The sequence below is a fragment of the Neopelma chrysocephalum genome, unplaced genomic scaffold (assembly GCF_003984885.1).
Source record: "Neopelma chrysocephalum unplaced genomic scaffold, ASM398488v2 Primary Assembly neopelma1_71, whole genome shotgun sequence".
In the NCBI taxonomy this organism is placed as follows: Eukaryota; Metazoa; Chordata; class Aves; order Passeriformes; family Pipridae; genus Neopelma; species Neopelma chrysocephalum.
This window is the reverse complement of record NW_020897731.1, coordinates 603,905-625,832: the sequence shown is the minus strand read 5'-3', so window position 1 is coordinate 625,832 and position 21,928 is coordinate 603,905. Positions and strand designations below refer to the sequence as shown.

General features: G+C 41.3%; 1 protein-coding gene across 6 annotated transcripts in view; it reads right to left on the bottom strand.

Moving 5' to 3' along the window:
- Positions 1-14,205: 14,205 nt before the first annotated feature.
- The window catches only part of RGS12 (regulator of G protein signaling 12), an 85,086-nt gene continuing 77,363 nt past the window's right edge, over positions 14,206-21,928 (bottom strand). For all 6 annotated transcript variants that reach the window (XM_027686761.1, XM_027686762.1, XM_027686763.1 and 3 more), the window contains one exon: positions 14,206-15,621. In XM_027686761.1, the coding sequence (XP_027542562.1) occupies positions 15,263-15,621 (359 nt within the window). In that variant the 3' untranslated portion in view covers positions 14,206-15,262. The remainder of the gene's footprint in view (positions 15,622-21,928) is intronic.

The window sequence follows — 21,928 nt, the reverse complement described above, 5'->3', positions numbered from 1 at the left end:
AGTTTCACCAGCACAGCTATGGAAGGGATATGATTATTTTTAATTTTTTTGACCCGACAAGAGCACAGCAGTAGGGCCCAGCAGTGCAGTGGAGCTACTCCCTGCACAATTTTGACATGATGGTTTATCACGTTGGAGGGAATTTCCACTGGCTGTGATATCACACTACTGTGGCTTTCATCACAGCAATAGCTCCTGTTTGGGACCCCTGGTGGCCTAGTGGTTAGCATGCGGCACTCTCACCGCTGCAACCCAGGTTCGATTCCTGGTCCCCCCGGGCAGATGGAGCTCGTTAGCCCTGTGAGGCCATCCATCTATGAGAAGGTCACTCTAAACAAACCTACGTCCTGAGGACCTCACTGCCATTGTCCAAGCTTGCTTGGCCCCGGCAGATGAACCTTAGGATTAAAGGGTGGGCTCAGTTCAGCGCAGGCTGTGTCTCACCTAAAAAATCCATTGCGCAGGCAGGAAAGGTAAAAGACCTTTCCCCAAATCTTCGTTCGCGAAGACTGGACATTAAAAAGAATAAAAAAAAAGCTCCTGTTAGTACAACTAGGCATATATAGATTTATGGACTAAACTTTCCTACTGTGAGCAAGCCTTGGAACAGTAGGAACCAGGCAAATTTGGAATTTTCTTCCCAAAATCCAGTAAAGACCAAACAAGCAGAAAAAAATCTTTGCCCCTATGCGTTGCTTGTTGCTGGAAGACTTGAAGTAAATAAAGGTTCAGAATAGACTTGTGGAATAGATTTGTCTTATTTTCACTCATTTCAAACATGGAAATAGGATGTACGGGCAGTCTGATCTGCCTGGGGTCACCTGGCAAAGCTGGAACAGATTTCAACTTTCCACCCTCATTCTTGACTTTGGCCATCAGGCTTCAAATTAGTAATGCCTGTATATTGGCTTGTAGACATTTGCTTACCACCTAGGCTAGTGAAGTTATGGAAAGAAAGAGAAAAAGAATGCCATTAGCTGCTATTCCATTCAGAGTTTGCAAAAGTTCTGCAGAAAGTGAGGAGCAGGGGAGCAAGGAGAGGAGGAAGATACTCCTTTAAGACTGTGGAAATACCCTCTTTCACCCACTTCCAGAATGAAAATCATCCACTTCCAGGACCACAAACACTGTGTTTCTATGGTGACCAAGTCACCAGGTTGTAGGAAAGCATTTTTGAATACCTAAAAGTAACAGAGAAGAAAAGGAAGAATGTATTCTGTGTCCGTGTGTATACTCCCAGTTGTAGTTTGTAGGAACTGATCTACATCAAGAGCTGCAGAGTGACTTTCTGGGGAGTCACAGCTCTAAGCTTTTAGCTCAAACTGATTCCTTAACATAAGAAAAATGAAGAAGCACCAACACCAGGAGTCACTTCAGCTGATAGGATGGTGCTGGCACAAAGCAAAAGAAAAAGACATCAAAGCCAGGAGTTGCAACAGCTGCCAGAGGAGCACCACCATAAAATGGGAATTACCCCTGAGTAAGGTCTGAATAATGACCAAACAGCGATTTCAGGGCTCAGACAGATCTGAATCATTAAAAACCCTAACGGCTACATGTATGCTGCCTGTCTTGGTTCAGCAGAGAGGTGTCTGAACAGGTCTTATGGCCACAGTGAAAAGGCAGAATTTGAGGTGTGGTTTTTTGGTAAATTATGTTAAATGATCAGTGACTCTTTCAGGTATTTATAACCAGAAGAAACTCTGCCTGCCTTCTTCAGGCTTTTTGTAGAATCAGTAAAAATGAAGTATGCCACACCTTTTTTTATTTTTAAGGAACGTATCATTGGCAAGAAACTACTCAGAAAACTGAAGATTAAGTTTTGATATTTGAATTCCTATACACTTCAGAGAATGTTGGGCATTTAGGAGTTTATAAGTGTGAAGAGTACGATCTTGGTTAGAGATGTGTGTCACATGTGAACCTTGTGGCCATGAGCAGTGCAAGAAGTGCGCACAGAGAGACAGCTGAGGAGCAAACCTGGGGAGAGAGAGCTGAGATGCATGAATCCCCTACACTGGTCTGGTTTTATGCCATTCCAGATAGAACCATCCAGCAGCACGGGCCTGGGTGAGCTGGGAATGACTCCAGAGGCAGAGAGGTACCCACTCTCACATTCAGATATCACCAGACTACATGTTCTTAAGACCGCTGGGGTGCCTGCCATGAGTGAAATGTCTTCTGCTGTAGGGAGGAGATGCTGTTTGGTTTGTATCCCTGCAGCCTGTGAGACCCAGGGCGCTGTCCCAAAACCATCATCCCATGGGTCAGGCTGATGAGCTGCAGAGCTGCTCTCCATAACCTTCTCAAGTCAATTCCTCTGTGACTCACTATTTCCAGCGTAGTGACAGAAACTTCCTATAAAGGGAGGTAAGAGTCAGGTGTGTATGGAGCTAATACTGTAACAACAAGGAGAAACACAATGAAGATATGGAAACAAGCCGCATGGCAGTCAAGATAAACTCCCTAACTTTAGATTTTAGACTTCATCTAGTGCCCATTTCAGACAAGGCTCTGTAAAACACTAAATAAATACAAATATATGTGTGTATACATATACACATATATATAAAAGAAAGAGAAAATCTGGAAATAGGAGCTAGAGGAAAGACTTGTGTTTGGGGGACAGAATATTTGGCAGCTCTTAGGCAACTCATCCCACAAATGAAACTGAAGCTAGAGTCTGGTTCTTGTTTTCAAAGAAAATTCCATTTTTCTTTCAAAGAAAGGCATATTCTGATTCTTAATTTTGCTGCACATAATATTGAACATTTCCTGTGGACACATAATTGAAATATATTTGGAGCCAGATTCTGCTACTACTAAAGAAAATGAAAGGTTTCAAAATAAGACTAGGAATTCTTTATCATGTTTGCAGGCTGTAATATTTCTGTATTAAACACTAAAATCCCTTAGTTTCAACAATAATTTCCCTTTATACTGACATCATGGGAAAAAGAAAAGGCAAATAAACCCACATTAAATGAGGAGAAACAGACAGAAATCTTACTGCAGGCCATGTAGAACATACTGATAATGCTGCCTCATACATTTGCCTTTTCTTCACTTCCCACATTGCAATGTTTTTTTATTTCTTAAAATTTAACAATAATTAATAAAAGCCCAGACTGAGTCCAGACTCTCAGCTGCTTAGTAATAATGACATAATATTAACAACCATCCTTAATCATTAAGTATCAACAAGAAGTAAATTAACTGAGTCAGCCATCAATACAAAATAATAAAATTTCAGGGTTTTTTTCCATCAATTAGTTGACTAGACATAAGTGAAAAGACAAGTCTAAACACACACACACACCCATTTGCATTTATTTCTATGTACCAGCTACCAAGAAAACTCTGAGAGGGCTGTCCCATGACTGCAAGGTCATGTGTTCTCCATTTTTTCTGACCATTGTAAATGTTTCTGAGAAAACGTCCACTCAGCTACTACAAAACTGAAGAAAAACTATAAACTTTTCTAATGACTGATTCCCCCTGTATTTTTGCAAATTTCTAAGCTTTTTCATAGTAACAAGATAACCCCAACTAACTGGCTAATGTTGCCTCCTAAGATGATCTGACTTCACAGCTTTAGTTGACATTATTGCTATGAAGCCCATACTCAGCTTCCTGGATAAGGAGATGGTTGCAGGAGCACTGCTGGCAAAAGGAACTAGTGCAAGATCTGAAGTCTCTGCAAGCATGCTCTGCCCAAGACCTTTATACAACCTGATGACTGCATATGAACTGGAAGTAATTAAAAATATTTCTGGCATTAAAAATACAACTTTGGATTTATCTTTCAGGAATGGGTGGGATGCAAGCCATCCTGTGTGAAATTCTACTCCTGGTGTACTAGCAAGGGACTCAATGCTGACATGAGACTGACACACAGACCTGCTCAACTCTCTTCTTTTTTCCTCTAGGGGACCTGCAAACCACACTACAGACCTTGTCAGTGTCGGGTGGGATTCCCTTCATCTCTGTTGCTTGAGATCATTCCCATCATCCTGGGAGCCATTACCAAAACTCAGTTCTGGTGATTGGGATATTCATTAAGTAACAGGGACAGCTGAGGCTAACACTCCTGGACTAAAAGTATAGTGACTTTTATATATATATATAAATAAGGCAACATAGCAACATTGGGAGTACATGAGGAACCCTTTCTTGTCCCTCCTTCATCCTCCTCAGTTGCCCCAACATGAGAGGACACAGGTCACACCTGTCTTGGCAAATGGTGCAACCTCAATCTTGTCACTCACATCCAAAACCAGCATCTTCACCACTAGGCAAGAAGCGAGCCTCCACCTTCTTTTATGTCTCCTGCAGTGGTGCCTTGAGAAAAGCCATCGTGTTCCTTTTGCTAAAGCAGAGAAAGCAAGCTGAAATCACTTTGCTTGTTTGCTTATTTCAGAAAGAAAAAAACAGTTTTGACTCAAATCAAACTTAAAAGTTGAGTTATTCATATGGGCCTCAAACAGTGCAGGACCCAGCTACATTGCAACCACAAACATCCCCTCCTCTCCCTGGAAGCTTCAGAAAATACAGGGGGGGAAAAATTGACATGGTTTTGGCTTTCAGGGGGAGGTGGAGTCCCAGTCCATCCCCTCCTGCACCAGACTTTGCTGTTAGTATTTGCAGTCCCCAAACTGCACATAACCTCTGCCACACTGTAACAGAGCAAACAAATCCTTTCACAAACCACCCTCCCCTCTCCTCAAGGCAGCAAGGCTGGTAAAAGCGCAGCTGCAAGAGGCTGGTTGCTGAGCAGCTGGGACCCAGCAAACACAGATTTGGCGATGCAGCACTTAGCAGATAATCCTGGGACAGAAAGATACGCCTTCACCCAAATGTTTACTCCTCCTCACTCCCCTCACCTCCCACACTCCCCCAGCACCTCCAGCAGCTCTCCTGGCTTCCCTCACCCGCAAGCTCACAGATCTGGGGTTTTCTGCACTGATTTCCTTTCTCTTCTCTCCAGGGACTGAAACTGTTCTCAGATCTATTGTGTCTTTTTTTTTCATCTCACTCACTCATGACCCTCATCCCCTCTGACACGTTGGCTGTGGATGTCCCACCCCGGCCCACGACCTTGCCAGCAGTCTCCAGTGCCTCACAGTGCTCAGCAGCAGAGGGATTATCTTCCTTCTATGCACAAGACAGTCTCATGTGTTACCGGGTTTTTCCTTTTCCACTGCCTTCTGCAGGGCTTGGGACTCTCCTTTGGCAGCTCTGCATTCACACTACCATGACATCTCCCTATGGACATGGACTTTTTCCACATGATTCCTCCAGTTGGCCTTGGCATGTTTCTATTAAATATCACACTTCACCAAACTCCTCATCCTGGTGTTTATCTGGCACTTCTACCCTCTTATCTCACTGCTGCCCCTCAGACGTGGCCTCCTTGGTGTTGCTCTCCACTAGCACCTTCTCTTCCCACACTACTGGGTCTGCACTCAGAGCTATACCAACCTCAAAGTCGCAGACCTCATGAGTCCCTCTCCAGTCACAAGGCATTGTATTCACCTCCTTCCCTCAGTCCAGAGCTGCACAGCCTGTCCTGATGGCCTGTGTCCCACAGGAGCAGGCACAGGACCCTCCACAGCCCAGCACCCAGAAGCTGCAGCCTCTCAAACAGGCTCTGCAGCTGCAGCAAGCACCTGGGCCATCCCCTCCTCTTCTTCCAGCACCTAGGAAGGCTCTCCTCATTTTTTTATACTTTCCCTGTGTCTGTAACCCTGCTTCAGCCTTTCACATGACAGTCTTTCCTGCCAACATATCTCAAAGAGGCATATAACACACTGATCAGGCTGAACTCTGTGAGCACAGTCTCCTGTACACTGGTCCCCATTGGCATGGGTGGTTGGCCTCAGCAGGATGTGGTATCAGACAAAATCCTGATGGTGATTTTTGTCTTTTCAATTGACCACCCTTGTGTGCATTGGTTTTGTAATCACTTCACGTGTACTTCTCTGTGAAACCTCATTTTTAGCCAGATACAGCCACCACAGGTATCTATTGCAGGTACATATTTTTAAAGTCCTTCCTGCAACTGTGCTCATGAATATTTTTTTCAATGCATCCAGAAAATTTCGTTTCTGCTCTGAAGAAAACAAATCATATAAAAGTTGCAATGGAAGAGCTGGGCTTGAGCTGCAGAAACAAAACCAACCTGTGCTTTTATACCCCTAATCACACAAATGTGCGAGTGATTTGAAGCTCTGCTACGAGCCACAGTATGCTGAATCTTAATTTATACATCCCAGACATCGATCTAATCTAAGCTTTTAAAGTCCATTTCACGATAACACTTAGTTCTGTTCATACACCCAGATGTCATGATATATCTAAAATACTATGCCTGCAAGCAGTCTAGGATGTGTTTGCATGAAGAGACTCCTACTGTATGAATAAGAGTGGAAAGTAGGTAACTGTATTTTTCAAGGACTTTGGTATAAACCTTTGCCAATAACCCTGGCTGAAACAGTAGGCCCATATACAGAGGCGTACGGGGTTTTTTTAGCTGTGTACTCACTGAAAACTGACAAGAAGAGGTGGGGAGGCACCCACCTTCCACCGATGCCAACACATTTAGGTAACTTCAGCACAGGCTGATTTGCAATTGTTAGGCACGTACATTTTTAGCTGTGCTCAAATTCCTGCTATTCCACCCACTTGCTTCATTAGCATATTAGACGCCCCCATGGCATACTTTAAAATGGTCTATAAGTCAAGCATGTGTGAGGGAAGGTGGCTCCACTTCTGCAGCTGAAGGCAGCTGAAGTATTCCCTTTTGAAGGGGGAAAGAGCACTAACAAGGAAGAGACAGCCCCATGGGAAGCATGCCAGACCCACAGCCTGCCTCAACTTTGGAATGATTTCCTGTGGTAGAGTGGAGAGCAGGGTTCACATATAATGCTCTCAATTTTTCTGATTGCAGGCCTAATAATATTCTGTATGGAAACCTGTATATATGTACACATCCACATTTTCTGTACTTTTTTCATATATATATATATATATATATATATGTATATTTACACACACACATACATACAAACCTGTAAGGGACTCCTCCAGCTTCTCCCCTCAGTCTCCTTGCTGCCAAGTTCCTGTTCCTGTGCTGGAGAAGGATCCTTGGAACTCAGTCCCATGCTCCAGGATACACTTAGGAGAGCTGGTAATGTAACAGGTAAGCAGAGAGATAAGGCTACCTCCTGGAAGGAGGGGCACAGTGTCCCTTACCTGGGCACCCCTCTCACTGCATACAAAAGCCAAACTACTAGCCTCCTCTATTATCTCCCTCTGCTCTTGCCTGTCCATGGTCTCATCCTGTTGGATACTGCTGCACAGTTTTTTCACCAAATCAATAGGGATTCTGCCCCTGACAAAACTCCAAGGCCATTTTTCCTGTACTCCTAAAGGTAAGGCAGGCAGAGATGTCCCAGGAAGAACCAGGGGTCCCTCCTGGTGAGCAGCCCCCTCCCCACCTGACTTCAGAAGTGATTGTGTACCACTCACTGTCTCATCACTGGCCTCTAGAATAGGCTTAGGCTAAAGATTTCACAGCATGGTCAATACCTCTGATGTATTTCCTTCTCTCTCTCTTTTTTCCCCCCATTTTCCTGTATCTCCAGTGCCACTCCCTGTAATCGCTGCAGAAATATAATTGCTGCTCTGTGTAATTGCTGCAGAAACAATCTGAGCTGTCATTGAACTACATTGTTCACAGATCAGGAGGAACTGGCAGATCAGAGTCACCCCACCTAGCTTCAGGGGCCTCCTGCATATGTACTTACATCTGAGGTTCACAGCATAAGCAATGGAGACCTTGAAAATATAGAAGAGTTAAACTTAAGGTATGAGTCCCCTGTCCAAAAGTATGTTTCTATTCAAGGATGAAGCAAATCATTCTTTATATCCATGGACAGTATTAAAGAAACAATTCTTTATATCCACAGACAGTATAAATTATATCCGTAGCAAGTACATAAAGTAACACCCGTGTTTAGGATAGAAAGGCAATTTTGGAGTAGACCCCTAATGTTAGGCAAGATCCCAACTGCATTCTCCTAAAAGAGAAATCATGATTTTCAGATCAGCTCTGCTAAGTCTATTTTGAACTAAACTCGACTTTCTTTTGCTCACAGGAGGCCAAATTTTATGTACTACAGAGCTGTCTAGCAAGGAAAATTACATCTTATGATATCACAGAATGGGTGCTTTAGTGGTATAAGCAACAAATGGCAGCAGAATCTCATACCTCTGTATCAGTCCCTTTCTCACAAAAGCATAAAATAACCAGGCAAGATGCAATGGGAGAACCAGCTTTCTCCAGAAGATGGAAGCAGTGCAAGACCGATGGAGCTTCCCCATCCTGCACCTTCCCACAGAAGATGAACATCTGCCTGCCTTCACCCTCTCTCCAGGGAATGAAGTTGTGGCATGCGTTGCGCTCTGGATTTTCTAACACACACATGCTCACACTTTAGTCAATGCTCAAATGAGTAAGAGCAAGATCAGAGATATGTGCCCACCATCATGGATTATCTCCTGGTTGCAAACAAGTTTCAGCTAACTGCTCTGCATACAGAGGGCTGATCTCAGCCAGGCATTGCTTCATCCTGGCCATAGAACCAGCTCTGGAAATTTTAAAATCATGGAAGAGGTTGAGGTTATGTAGCTGTTGTTGATGGATTTCATGTTGTTGGTATACTGGTAAATACAGGCAAATAGCTACTGAAAAGGATGCATGTGTGAGTCTATAAATGAGGGAGAACAGTAATTAAAATGGTAGTTTGTCCTCATCACATGGTTTCATATTTACAGAAAAGACTCAAAGCATTAAGAGCCCAGTTACCTCTTGCAGGAATGGGGAGAAGAATTAGTTTCATTTTTGTGCCCTGGTCTAAGAATGTGCCACTCCAATAGGTTTAGTTTTAATCAGATGAACTTCTAGCAGACCTTTAATTTCCTTATCAGTCTGGAATTGAGGTGTGAATCTGCACATAACTGAGTTATATACTATTTTGAGATTGTGAGATCTTTGCAGGCAGAGAATGCAAATGAGGTACAGGTTGGTGCTCCCTGGAAAAGCAGACACAAGGTATTTAGGAATACACTTCCCAAACTTGGTCTCCAGGGCCTTCTCCAGTGATGTGGGTAAGTGGCCCTTACAGCACTAGCCCTGACACTTGCTGCAGGTTATGGGCACTTGGAAATGCTCTGGTGGCTTTGCAGCTCTGTGTACCTGCAGGGGTGGGATTCAGCATTATCACTGGAAACTGGGATGAGACTATAATGGGCAGCATTATAACGATGCATGGCAGCATGACAACATCTCCAGTGTTGTCATGGACTTGGAAGATTTAGGTTTCATTCCATTCCCATCAGTCATTATTTTCTACTATTGGTGCTTAAACTTCTGTATGCCACCTCGCTCTGGCACAGATCTTTCTAAGCACAAAAAGGAATGTGGATTGAAGGACTGAAGGACCGTTGTGTCACTGACACAAGTCAGGGTACACAGACACTGAAGCCCTGTCACCCCCAAGTTTTTTCCCCTTTTGCTCTCTAGTAGGTAGAGCATCTGCATATTTTAGCAGTGCTTGCTGCAAGGGCAGAGAAGTTCTGATGCACTGGTCCCCTCAGACCACCACACAGATCTAGACAACCCACCACGACTATGCAGAAGAGAAGCCAGAGGAGGATTACACTGTACCTGGAAAACATTTGGCTATTCAGCCTTGCAATCCCTTTGTGTTGCTAGAACAGAGCAAAAGGAATTAATTAAAGGCTAAAAACATACCCTACTATTATTAAATTCCAGAGCATGAGCTATTTTTAAGGTATATAAATATTTGGCAGAAATTCTTAAGAATTCTCTTCTAAAGGAATTTCTTTATGTAAGCTAGGTTTAAGAAGATATCTTTGCAGAATCTAATAAAATGCAGGCAAGTCTCAGGTTGTCTCATTCTTCCATTTAAACTGTGATGTCCAAATGGCAGCAGGTCCCAGAATAACCGAAAAAATCTTTTTCACATATTTTCCCTACATGGAAATTAGATATCAATGAAACATTATCAGTACCAGTGGCATAAATTATTTACTTACTACATATCCAATTAACATTTTTAATGAGTTTGACACACTGAAGATTCTATAAACATTATTGTGCAGTACATGATTTCTTAATACTTTGGGGAGAAAAGGCATGAGAAACAAAAGTAATGTGCGTTTTCATATTAGAAAGTGATCATATAGACATTTAAAGACAAAATCACAAATAAAACAAGAATACAAATCAAGTTCTGTACATCAGCATTTTAGACTGTACAACAAAATGATCACTTGGGACAAAAAAATATAAACAATTTTCTTATCTTTCACACAAGCAATTCAGAGAGCATCTTGGTTCATGTGCAACATCTTGGATTTGCTAACATTTTGAGTAATGCAGGCAAGATTTGCAGACACCTGATCATCCAGCACTTCTCAGCAGATTTTTTTTTCTGAAAAAAAAACAAGACTAAACCAGCTAAAAGTGACAGTTGGTCTAGAGCAAGGAAATATTTCATTAAGATCAATGAAAGCTTTTCTTTGTTTTAACTGGCATTGGACTAGGGTTCACAAATCTCACAGTTGTTCAGTGCCCTGTGATGCTGAGCTTGGGATGCTGTTCCAAGAGCACAGAGAGAAGGGCTTGGATGTGCCACTTGTTTTTGCTGCGAACACCCACACTATCACAGAGCAACAGTGTTGTCACACAGGTTTGCTACAATCCCACAAAGCTTGGAAATCCGCCTGTTCATGCAGAAACTATGGTTGTTTCTAAACCCAAGTCACTGAGCTGTGGTTGGGAGTCAGGAGGAGTGCCTCAGACCTGCAAGGGTTTTGGCTTCTCACACCCCTTGATAAGGACCTGCCACTGGGCCTTTGTCTAACTGAGCCTTTGGAAACTTTTCAAAATCTTTGAGAAACTGTGAAAAGATGCCTCCAGGTGTTTGCATCACACTACCACACACTTGCCTGGTCTCCCAGCTACCAAGTACCTTAGGAGAGACCATTTTAAATGACAGTATTTGCTATCGATTCTACATTGGAGAGGTCTGGATGAGCAGCAGCACCACTATAGAGAAACAACTACTGGCAAGGATTTCAGTTGTGTGGCAAAAATCAAGCTCCTTCCAAAAAATCAAATTATGCTCGTAAGTCCTGGTTATCTCTGCTACAATGAGACAAGGAGGCTACTGGCTGAGCCATGTCTTTTAGAAGTTTTCTGTTAAGAACAGTAAATTCCAGCAGCAGAAAAGAAGCAAGAATAAAGCAATGCATGCTACAGCAAAGCCACAAAGAAGCCAAAACTTTCAGGCAGAGAAGTAGTGCCTGAAGGACCCAGCATCCTTGAATGACATTAAATAGCCCCCAGAAGACTTTCAGGGGCATGAGAAAGGACACAGTATAGCTCAGGTATTGGCTCCTTCCCACGGAGCAGTAAAGCTCTTGCAAAGTCTCTCTGCAAACCCTGTTTATGTGTCTTCACAACCCATTGGTTCTTTGTCACGCAGTCCCCCAGAGCTAAACAGAGCAGTGGTTTATTTTGCATGTGCGTTATATCACAGATTTGTTGACAAGGCACACAGCCACAGTAATCCTATGAGGAAGTCTCACTGCAAGTTTACCTATATGTATATTTTCTATTCTTCACAAAGCCTTTAAAACTAAAACACAACAAAACTGCGACGTGTGGAGCCAATGAGGCTGAAACCACCACAATTGAAAATCAGATACCATGACAACAAGTGAAATATAAGACAACTGTTAAATAAAATTTAGAATGCTGCAGGGTTTTCTAAGTGTTGGGGTTGGGGTTTTTATATCACTAGTTGTTACAGTTTCAGGTTTGAGTACTGATACAGGTCAGTGGATCTCCCTCTTTCACATAAGAGGATGGAATAACTGATTTCCCCTCTATTTATCACCATGGGATTAGAAAGACATTAAGAGTAACTCTGCAGAAGTGGAGTTTCAACAGGGAAAAAGTGGGAAAAAAAAGAGAAATAAAGCCACATAAAATCTGATTATCTTTAGGAACTAGATGGCAAGATAAAGGATCAAGCTATCAAGCAGGGCTTCAATTAGGCTGATTTTTAATTTCAAGCAGATTTGATTAGTAGTGGAAATCACAGTATGAGGAGGCAATTTAAAATCACATAACAATATTGAAGTCACACAGTAATTAGAAAGTAGACCACATTCCTAGTAAAGTATTGGAAACCATCAGCCAGAGACAGACTGTCCATATTCCTTTTTATTAACTCCTGATTCCAGCAGGTTTAGCTTTTATATTCTGCCAGATATTGGACAGGAAAGCTAATATTATTAATTATTTCTAAGTCTAAGGAATTAATTTCCATTAGTCCTAGATAAGAAGCCATTCTTTTAAACAATCTGCCAATAACTGGCATGACAGTGTGGTCTAGGGAGAAACGGCTTTTTCCATGTCCCTTTGTTTACAGGATTTCCAGGCATTATGCCAAGATTTTTCTCTATGTTAAAGAAAACTCTGTTCTTTCACATCCTTCTTTTTCCTGCATGCAGCTTGACTCCCATGCTGTCAAATTCTCTTTGAATCCTTGATACAGTCAAATCCAGTATGTTGCACTCAGAATTTATGAACAGTATTTTTATTTGCTCTTTTTTTCCAAACACAGCAGGTTGGGGAGAGAAAATAGGAGAAGACGAAGAAACAGCTCTTTAATTTATACCTGGCTTCTATTAACTTCATCTGATGGCCCCTAATCCTTGCATTAGAAAAGTGTGAAAGTCAATCCCTATCCACCCTTTCCATGGCACTCAAGGTTTTTCAGCTGGTATTGCATCTCCCCTCAGCTTTCAGCCAAAGAATTCTGTATTGCTCACTTCCAGTCACTTAAGAGCACCTGCTCAACATGAGATAAGCAACCTTGTATCATCTAAAATACTGATCAGAGATCAGAGGTTAATAAAGACTGTAATTACTGTATTTGAATTTCAAGTTTTTACCATTAGGATTTTATTTTTCAAGACACAAAACCAGTGCAAAGCATATCACAGGTAAAAATGCCCTCTCTTGAGTTTGACTGCTGTAATGTTAGTCTTGATTAGGATGAAGTTATTAATTTTCCAGACACGAGAGAAAATTGTGGACATTTATTTGTGCAAAGAAATATTCTCTCATGGGCAATTGTTAGCAAAATGCTACCAAAAAATACCCAAAAAAACCACCACCACCAACAACAAAAATAGCTTTAAAAATACATAGATATTTAAATGTTTTCACATCATTGGGCTTCACTGGGCTATGACTGGTTTGCTACATTCTGCCTGCTGTGTTTCCCAAATCTCTAGTATCATTACACCACCATGATTTTATCAGGACTCTCAAATTAGTTTAAAGCAGGAAAGTTTTTAAAAGAACAGCTATTTTCACAGGATTTATCCTCATTCAGGCCCACATAAGGGTTTTTCTCAATACTGAAAGCAAAATCAATTACAGTAGAAAAGAATTAAAGTATTAAAGCTAATGGGTGTTGTATCCCTTTATATCACTGGAATATTTGATGTAATGCTTAAGCATTAAGCCTAAGCTTTAGGAATCTTACTTTACAACTACAAAATCTTACATACCCTCTTTCTCACCTTACAGATTTGAGTTTAAGAAACTGAGTGACAGTATCCAGTACCATTGGCTATTCAGAAAATTCATGATTCTTGGTATGCTTTAGGAGCAAAGAAAGAGAAGTTAATCAATAATTACTGTGATGCTTTAGACATAGTGCCTGTGTGGATCTGCAGTTCAGGAGCTATGCAGCATGACTTCTTATAATAATAATAATGGCCCATCTTCGTGAACGAAGATTTGGGGAAAGGTCTTTTACCTTTCCAGCCTGCGCAATGGATTTTTTAGGTGAGACACAGCCTGCGCTGAACTGAGCCCACCCTTTAATCCTAAGGTTCATCTGCCGGGGCCAAGCAAGCTTGGACAATGGCAGTGAGGTCCTCAGGACGTAGGTTTGTTTAGAGTGTCCTTCTCATAGATGGATGGCCACACAGGGCTAACGACCTCCATCAGGCCAGGAGACCGGGATTTGAACCCGTGGTCGCAGCAGTGAAAGTCCTGCACGCTAACCACTAGGCCACCAGGGGTCTCATGACTTCTTAAGTCTCACAATAATTGCAAAGCAGTGAACCACCGGAAGTTTCACTATATCCACTCAATATGATGAGCAGCTGTCCACCAATCTCATTTCTTTGTGTACCCTTTTGCATGTCCAGGCTCAAAACCTCTTCTGAAGAAATGGCAAAGGAGGAAAAGGATGAGGTGGCAAAAAAGAACATGTTCAGCAGTCTTAAGTATCTTTTCTTTCTCAACTCTCCACCCAAGGCTAGAAAATTAACTGAAACTAAAACGAAGGACAAGAAGAAAGAGAGGCACTGAACCACTCATCAAAAGAGCAGTAACAAAATTGCCTTACACAAAAGCTAAAAGACACCGAGAGCAGTGATGAGGAGGGACCTGACAACCCTCACACCACTATGTAATTAGATATATATTTTTGGTATGGAAACATCACCAGTGTTGGCTACAAAAGCAGCTATTATTCCCAGCACAGGAAATTCACAGTTTTGGGTGGGGGGGTTTGCCTCTTACTGCTTGTATTACAACAGTTTTATTGCATATATCCAGGCAATGGACTGAATTCCACTTGGACCTCTTCCCAAACGTTATGAGACAGACAGGAAGATATTAAGAAAATAATCCTAATCTCTTTACACCAGTAACTGATTTTACTTACACTTCAAAAATCTACTAAAACACAGGGACTCCTGCAGACAAGGGAAAACCATTAGAAGATTAAACTGAAATTATCTTAAAAGGTTTGGACGGGGGAATTTAAAGTAAGTTTGTCTTGAATAAAGACAGTAAGGGTAGGAGTGGAAATAACAATTTTAATTGCACTGTGCAATGGAATTATCCCAGGAAAAATTATATAGAAATGGTAAAAGTACAAAACTCAATACTTTCCCTGGAATACTATCTTTTCATTCTAGGGCTTCTAACTCATATCAGAAGTGATGGTATGGCAGGCTCTTTGAAGGCAACTGGGCATTGAAAACCACTTATAACTTGCAGAAACATGTCTCTAAGGCATATCTCCATTGCTGCTGATACCAAGCAAAAATACCAGAATATTTAATTAAAAACAGAGATTTAAACAAAAGTAGCTTTATACTCAGTGGCCTTATTCTTTTCGCTCTTGACAGCAATCAGAGATGGAAGGTCTGATGTCCTGTAAACTCCAGTCCTCATCCTCCCTTGGCAAGATCTCAGTTCAGAGATGTAACCTTCAAAGCTGAGGTTCCCTTCAGAATCATCGCAGGACCGTGTGCCAGAGTCTTCCAGTTTGACTCCATCCACATCGATTATCCTGTTTACAGGGAGCTCTGTTCCGGGATTCCCTCTTGCACCAGGAGGATTAAAGCTTCTGGTGGTCTTTGCTTTGTGAGAGGGCTGCTCACAAGAGTTTCCTGAAGTCCCTTGTGAATCTTTTTTCTTTCTGTGGTTTGCACCTACCAGAAGAGTTAAAAACAAAACAAAAAAAAAAAAACACAAAACAAGAGAGTTATGTATCTTCTGGTTTTAGCAGTTTTCAATATTGCAGCTGCCTCTGAGGCCCTAATGGTAGATAGTCAACTGAGATATTCATCTACTCCATCAAAGAGACTTACTGGTGTACCAGGTAGGTAACTAAACATTAGATCTCAAAGATCAATGTAAAATCTTACTATGTATCTGTCTTAATTTAGCATTTTTCAGAGTTTTTAAAAAGACTTCATTAAAAATAACTACTTTGTATAATTTTGTACACCTCTAGAACAAAAATTCTCACACTGGCAAACCCAAAGGTGAAGGAGGAGAATATAGAGCTTCCAGTGGGGCAGAATGGGAGATGTTTCTTCACTTCAACTGGCCTCCAAGATCAGATCTCTGCTGAGATATTATTTTTACTTGGCTAGGGCTTAATTCTCTACCAGACTAGGAAGGGATGACTTGAATTTGCAGTTAGTACGCTGTCCTGAACTGCAACCAAGCAACTATGGGCCATGGTTTACAGGGCAAGAATAAAAGAAACAACTTCACGGAATCATAGAATTGGTCAGGTTGGAAGGGACCACAGTGGGTCATCTCATCCAACCTCCCTGCTCAAGCAGGGTCATCCTAGAGCACATCGCACAGGATTGCATCCAGACGGTTCCTGAATATCTCCAGTGAGGGAGACTCCACAACCTCTCTGGGCAACCTGTTCTAGCGCACAGTCACCTGCACAGTAAAGAAGTTCTTCGTCATGTTCAAGTGGAATTTCCTGTGCACTAGTTTCTGCCTGTTGCCTTGTGTTCTATTGGTTGGCAGTACTGAGAAGAGCCTGGCTCCATCCTCTTGACACCCTCCCTTCAGCTACTTATACACGTTAATGAGGTTCCCTCTCAGTCACCTCTTCTCAAGGCTGAACAGTCCCAGCTCTCTCAGCCTTTCCTCCTAAGAGAGATTCTCCAGATCCTTGACCAACTCAGTAGCTCTCTTCTGAACCTGTTCCAGGAGCCCCATGTCTCTCTTGTTACTGTGGAGCCTGGAACTGGACACAGCTCTCCAGGTGAGGCCTCAGCAGGGCTGAGCAGAGGGGCAGGATCCCCTCCCTCAACCTGCTGGCAACATTCTTCCTAACACACCCCAGGGTACCATTGTCCTCCTTGGCCACAGGGGCACTGCTGGCTCATGGACAGCTTGCTGTCCTCCAGGACGCCCAGGTCCTTCTCCAGAGAGCTGCTCTCCAGCAGGTCAGCCCCCAGCCTGTGCTGGTGTCCAGGGTTGTTCCTGCCCAGGTGCAGGACCCTGCATTTGCCCTTGTTGAGTTTCAGGTTCTTCTCTGTTCAACTCTCCAACCTATCGAGGTCCCTCTGAAGGGACCCTCTGAGATGGGCTTTAAACACTAAAGAAATGCCTGGATTTTTTTTTAAGTTTTTTTTGGTACAGCACTTCTAAAACCACGATTGCCAGGATTTGGGCCTATACTCTAAACACTCAAAGTTGCTACTGTCCCAAGATAACCATAGTTTAAACCTGTGAGTTCCCAAAAGCTAGTTTTGCATGAGGTGTGACGCTGCGAACTGCTGGGAGCTTCTTAAAGCAAGTGCAGAGAAGCTGGTTTGCCTGTGTCAACAGCAGTAAGAAGGGAAGGATGAAGGAGTTGATTTCAGGATTTGCACCACAGTTAACAATGTGATTTCTTTAGTTGTGGTTCCCCCACCATAATGATCTAAAAAGGGGTGATATATTCAGAGAATGAGACCTGCTTTTATTAGACCAAACTGAGAGCCAAGAAAAAAAAAGAGAAACTTTCAAGGCACAAGGGCAGACTGAGTAAGGGCTTCCATTTAATATTTAATTCCTTTTTTCTTGTATCTTTTTATCCATCTTTTAAAAGATACCATATTATCTGGCGTGCTTTACCCAAAATATTTTTAAACATTTTGTCACAGTACACACAAGTGCCTGACCAGCACATTTAGCCACACAGATCCCATGAGACTGGTGTGGTTAAATGCCATAGCTGTCTTTCAAATCTTTTATTTGTGTTTGTCCCACAAAGTGATTGGTACAGTTTTATGCAAGGAAAAGAAATTTCAAAGTATAATCATCATAATCAAGAACTTTTTGATATGGAAAAGGGGTGAAATGCAAATGAAAAAGACAAAAAAAGCACTTTCCTACAGTTTCAATCAACTCACTCCAGGGTCTTCTCGAGGGTTAAAGCTTTCTATTTAAGAAAAACAAGTTAAAATTGTAAGTAGTGCAATGTTTAGTGTTTTAGCTACGGTACAGCCCTACATGAATAATGTAGGTATTCCACATCAGTAATGCTTGCCTTTTTTCAGAGGAATTAGATCAAACTCCAAACAAATCAGCTGAGCAGAAAGAGGCAGAAAGCTTTCTCAGCCCTGTTAGCCCAGCACGACTCCAGCCTACTAAATTACAGCTAACATTTAATGCGACTATATTACACTTTGTGTTTAAATCTTCCTACTGCAGCCGAACACGGGCTTAATTTCAACTGCTGCTTCCATGGCTGTGGTGCAAAGTGCTATCTTTCTGTTCTGAAATGTTTATCTTAAAATGAGTGTACTGAATTGTACTCCTGATGTCTTTAATCTACTATGCCCTTTGAGGAAGATCTCTGATTCTCCTTTCAAGTTGGTTTAAAAGAGCTACAAGTTTCTAAAGTGCCTACTAATGACAAATTACCACAAATATACTGCATTGACAGAGCATGAGTCATTCAGTTGTCCTAGTACTGAGAATACATCCTCCTATTAAATGTAATGTAAAGGAACAACTTTGATGGTGCTGGAAGGTCTCATAGCTCTGCTGACTTGAACTAGGCTGAAACACTTTCCACAGTCAGAAGATGCAGACTGCATTAACAGGGTACAACAGATGAAAGAGCTGGAAACTCCTACTGAGGAACACTAGGAGAGGTGTGAGTATTACTGTATTTATTTGGTTGCTACGTCTTTCTACAGCTAAATAAAAGAAATGTCATTAAGTCTTGGAGTTATGGTGTCACTGAGTCACCACGTGAAGCAACTGGGTGTGCAAGTTTTCTAAAAGGAACACAACAAAAATAAGGTCAATGTTTGCTCTCAGGCTTCTCAAGACATAAGCTCGTCTGAACAGGAATACATCCACACTATGGATATATTTTTCTATTAATGACCTTTTCAGGAGCAACCTCTCTGTGGCATCAAATAAATTACTACTAGAGGCAGGACAGTAATAGAGAATATCTTGTCTAAAATACCAGTTCAAAAGAATATGGAATTGCTAAGGGATGATACTGTGAAGACAATTTCTCTTTTTCTGTCAGGGTAGAAAAGATCTTGACTCATCTACACCAAACAGGAAAATGATTTCAAGAGTAGTACTACACAGAAAAATATTTTAATGTGCTTTTTTTCTCCCCTCATTAAAAAAAAAAAAAAAGCTTTTATGAAGCAAGGCTGTTTAACACAAATACTAGGAGGGCTTCCACAAAACAGGCTGTGTATAGATGTATCTCATAAGTTTTTAGAGACTCAAGATTTGCATGTACTCAGTGGAGCTTAATAATGAGATTTCAATGATGCTTACAACACTTTTGCACTGATCTCCTTCTCAAATTCTGTTTTTGAGTAACAAATATTTGAACATACTTAGCTATGCAGGGCACCATCTAAGGTGCAGAGGTTCCCAAATCTAATCTGTCAAATGTCCTACCTAACTTCAGAAGGGAAAGGAAGCCAGTGCTAAGAGCAGTGGTCATACAGATGAATTTCCACCCTGGAATAGCACAATCATGCCTATTGGTAATCTCCACCTCCCCTGCCAAGCATTCCCCGCAGCTCTGAGGGAATTTTCTTGTGCATCTGATCCCATTAATATCTTCCAGCTGGTTTAAAGATGGGGTAATGCATGTCATCTTTTGTCCTTAAAGAGATCTTCTGTTTTACAGACTCACAGCCAAATGACTGTTTAGAAGGCTGCACCTTTCTGCATTTTTCCAAAGGTTACAAGCAGGCACCTGATCTCCTGACTTCCATTACCAATATTTCCCTTTTTCTGATGTTTGGATTTTATATATTACTCTCAAGCACTCTGAATTTAACATTATGAAGAACTGCCTTCACAGAGGAAGACAAAGGGAAGTCTTTTTCTTCTGTATAAAATATTCCTCAAGCTCTAAGATCTAAGCAAGAGATCACACAACATTGTCTTCCAGATAGTTTAGGAACAAGGGAGCATTTGGCCAAATTCCAGACAAAGGTCAAAAAAGCCCCTGGAAATTCCAGGAACAGCATTAACTGTCAAATGTAGATGATAGGATCATATAACTGTAAGTAAAATGCAGATGCTTGGGGATTTAAAGGTTCACCCACAACACCTTGCAATGATAGTTTCTACACCATAATTAGTAAATTAATTTCTTTTCAATGTGCCAAATTTTAGTTATGTTTTTTTAATAAAACCCCTTCCATGTAAATTGAGTGTTTCACTTATCATTCTACCTTTGCTAAAACCCTATTGTTCTTGCCAAAAGCATTTACTATTTAGATGACTCTCAGTTCTATGGAAAGATAACAAGAATATCTTGCTAACTTCCACACCATTGATCCCAGGCATTTAACTACTGTTAGAGAGGATCAGATTTCAGTTAAAAAGAATGAGCTGCACATTAATGATTTTGTGCTGACTTACAGCAGATAAAAATCTGTTTGAAGTACTTTATAATACTTAGAATATAACTCTTGTGAAAACAAACCACTGAAGTTTTCAAGAACAATGCCTGGAATTGGGAATTTATTGGCATATACCACCCCCAAATTATTTTCAGTCTCCAAATCAGTAAAGCACTGGTGTGTGCTGTAATGCGGAGATTGGGCAGACACTGCTCTAGGCTCTGGCTCCACAGAGCCGGTCCTAAGGTGGTAACACACTGCCTGAGCAAGCCTTTCTTCACGAGACTTAAAAAAGGAGCTTTGCGATGGTCACTTCTGCAGTAGGTGTTCATTTTGGTGTCCTGGAAATATGTCAGTACAAGTAACTCTTTTCCTTAACATGGACATAATCTGGCAATTTCACTCTGTGAAAGACACTTTTCCCTGTCCAAACTGTCAGGAAATGCTACTTCTAAATTTTAACCCTCCCAGCTGTGGATTCTTTTAAGTGGTGGATAAATGACTTCCACACTGGCTGACATACTGTTACTACTGAAAGCATTATCTGTTTTACAAGTTTGAAAAGTGGTTTATGCTTTTGGAGGGAAAAGGATACTTTACATTTAAGTTTTAGAATTCTGCAGGTTAAATTTTCTTCAGGAGTTTCCTTCTTTCTATCTCTTAATTGATACAGCACTAAGGAGAAAGTAGATTTTATAAAAGATTCCTACCTACAGTTTATGCTAAATCTTTTCAAAGGCAATTTGACTTTATATGCTGAATTTCACTTCCATGATGAAACACCAACTGCAGCATATGCTCAGTGTCTTCAAATCTGACTCAGTAAAATGCAGGCATCAAGCTAGGAAATGGGCTATTATACAAAGCAGCAACATTCTACATTACCAGTCTATTTAGTTTTGTCCTGGGAATTTCTGGAAAACATTTGCAGCGTTAGGTTTAGAAAGACAGGGTGGATAGAAATCCTTTCATTACACTCATCTCCTAAGTATTCCGAAGAAGAACAAAGCACAAAACATGATTCAGAAAGACAAATTTGGAATATTACGTGGAAGAGGAAGCTGGTATGGCCACTGCTGCTCACTAGGGGCATATAGATGCAAAAGAGGAAACAGTGCAACCTGTATTTGCTGAGGGCAGAAACATTTTATATTCATGGCTGCAACAGTGGCTGAAGGGAACTGCACAGAATGTCATTTAAAGGCCAGGAACATGAAAAGTTCTGAATTTTGATCCAGGCAGACATGCGTGCCCTCATCAACACTGGTCAATTTGCTCAAATTTTCTGTTTCTTCACTGCAAAGACTGAAACAATTTTTTAATACTTTCTAAGCAGCAGACATGACAAAACATCTGTGAAGCAGCCTACACATATTCTGCCCTCAGTTTGGTCTTCCAGCATTTATTATTAACATTCACTCTGGTTTTCCATCAGTCACCAGTAACAGCAGGTTTAATTATTGTAGAGAGTAGTATGTTGGGAAATGGTGGATTGAATTACCTGAATCCATTTTAATTTAATCTGCCATTCATTACGTTATTTTTCAGTTAGGAAATTCTAAAATGTGGTTTTGCAGGGCTACTGGTTACATTTCAACTAGTAATT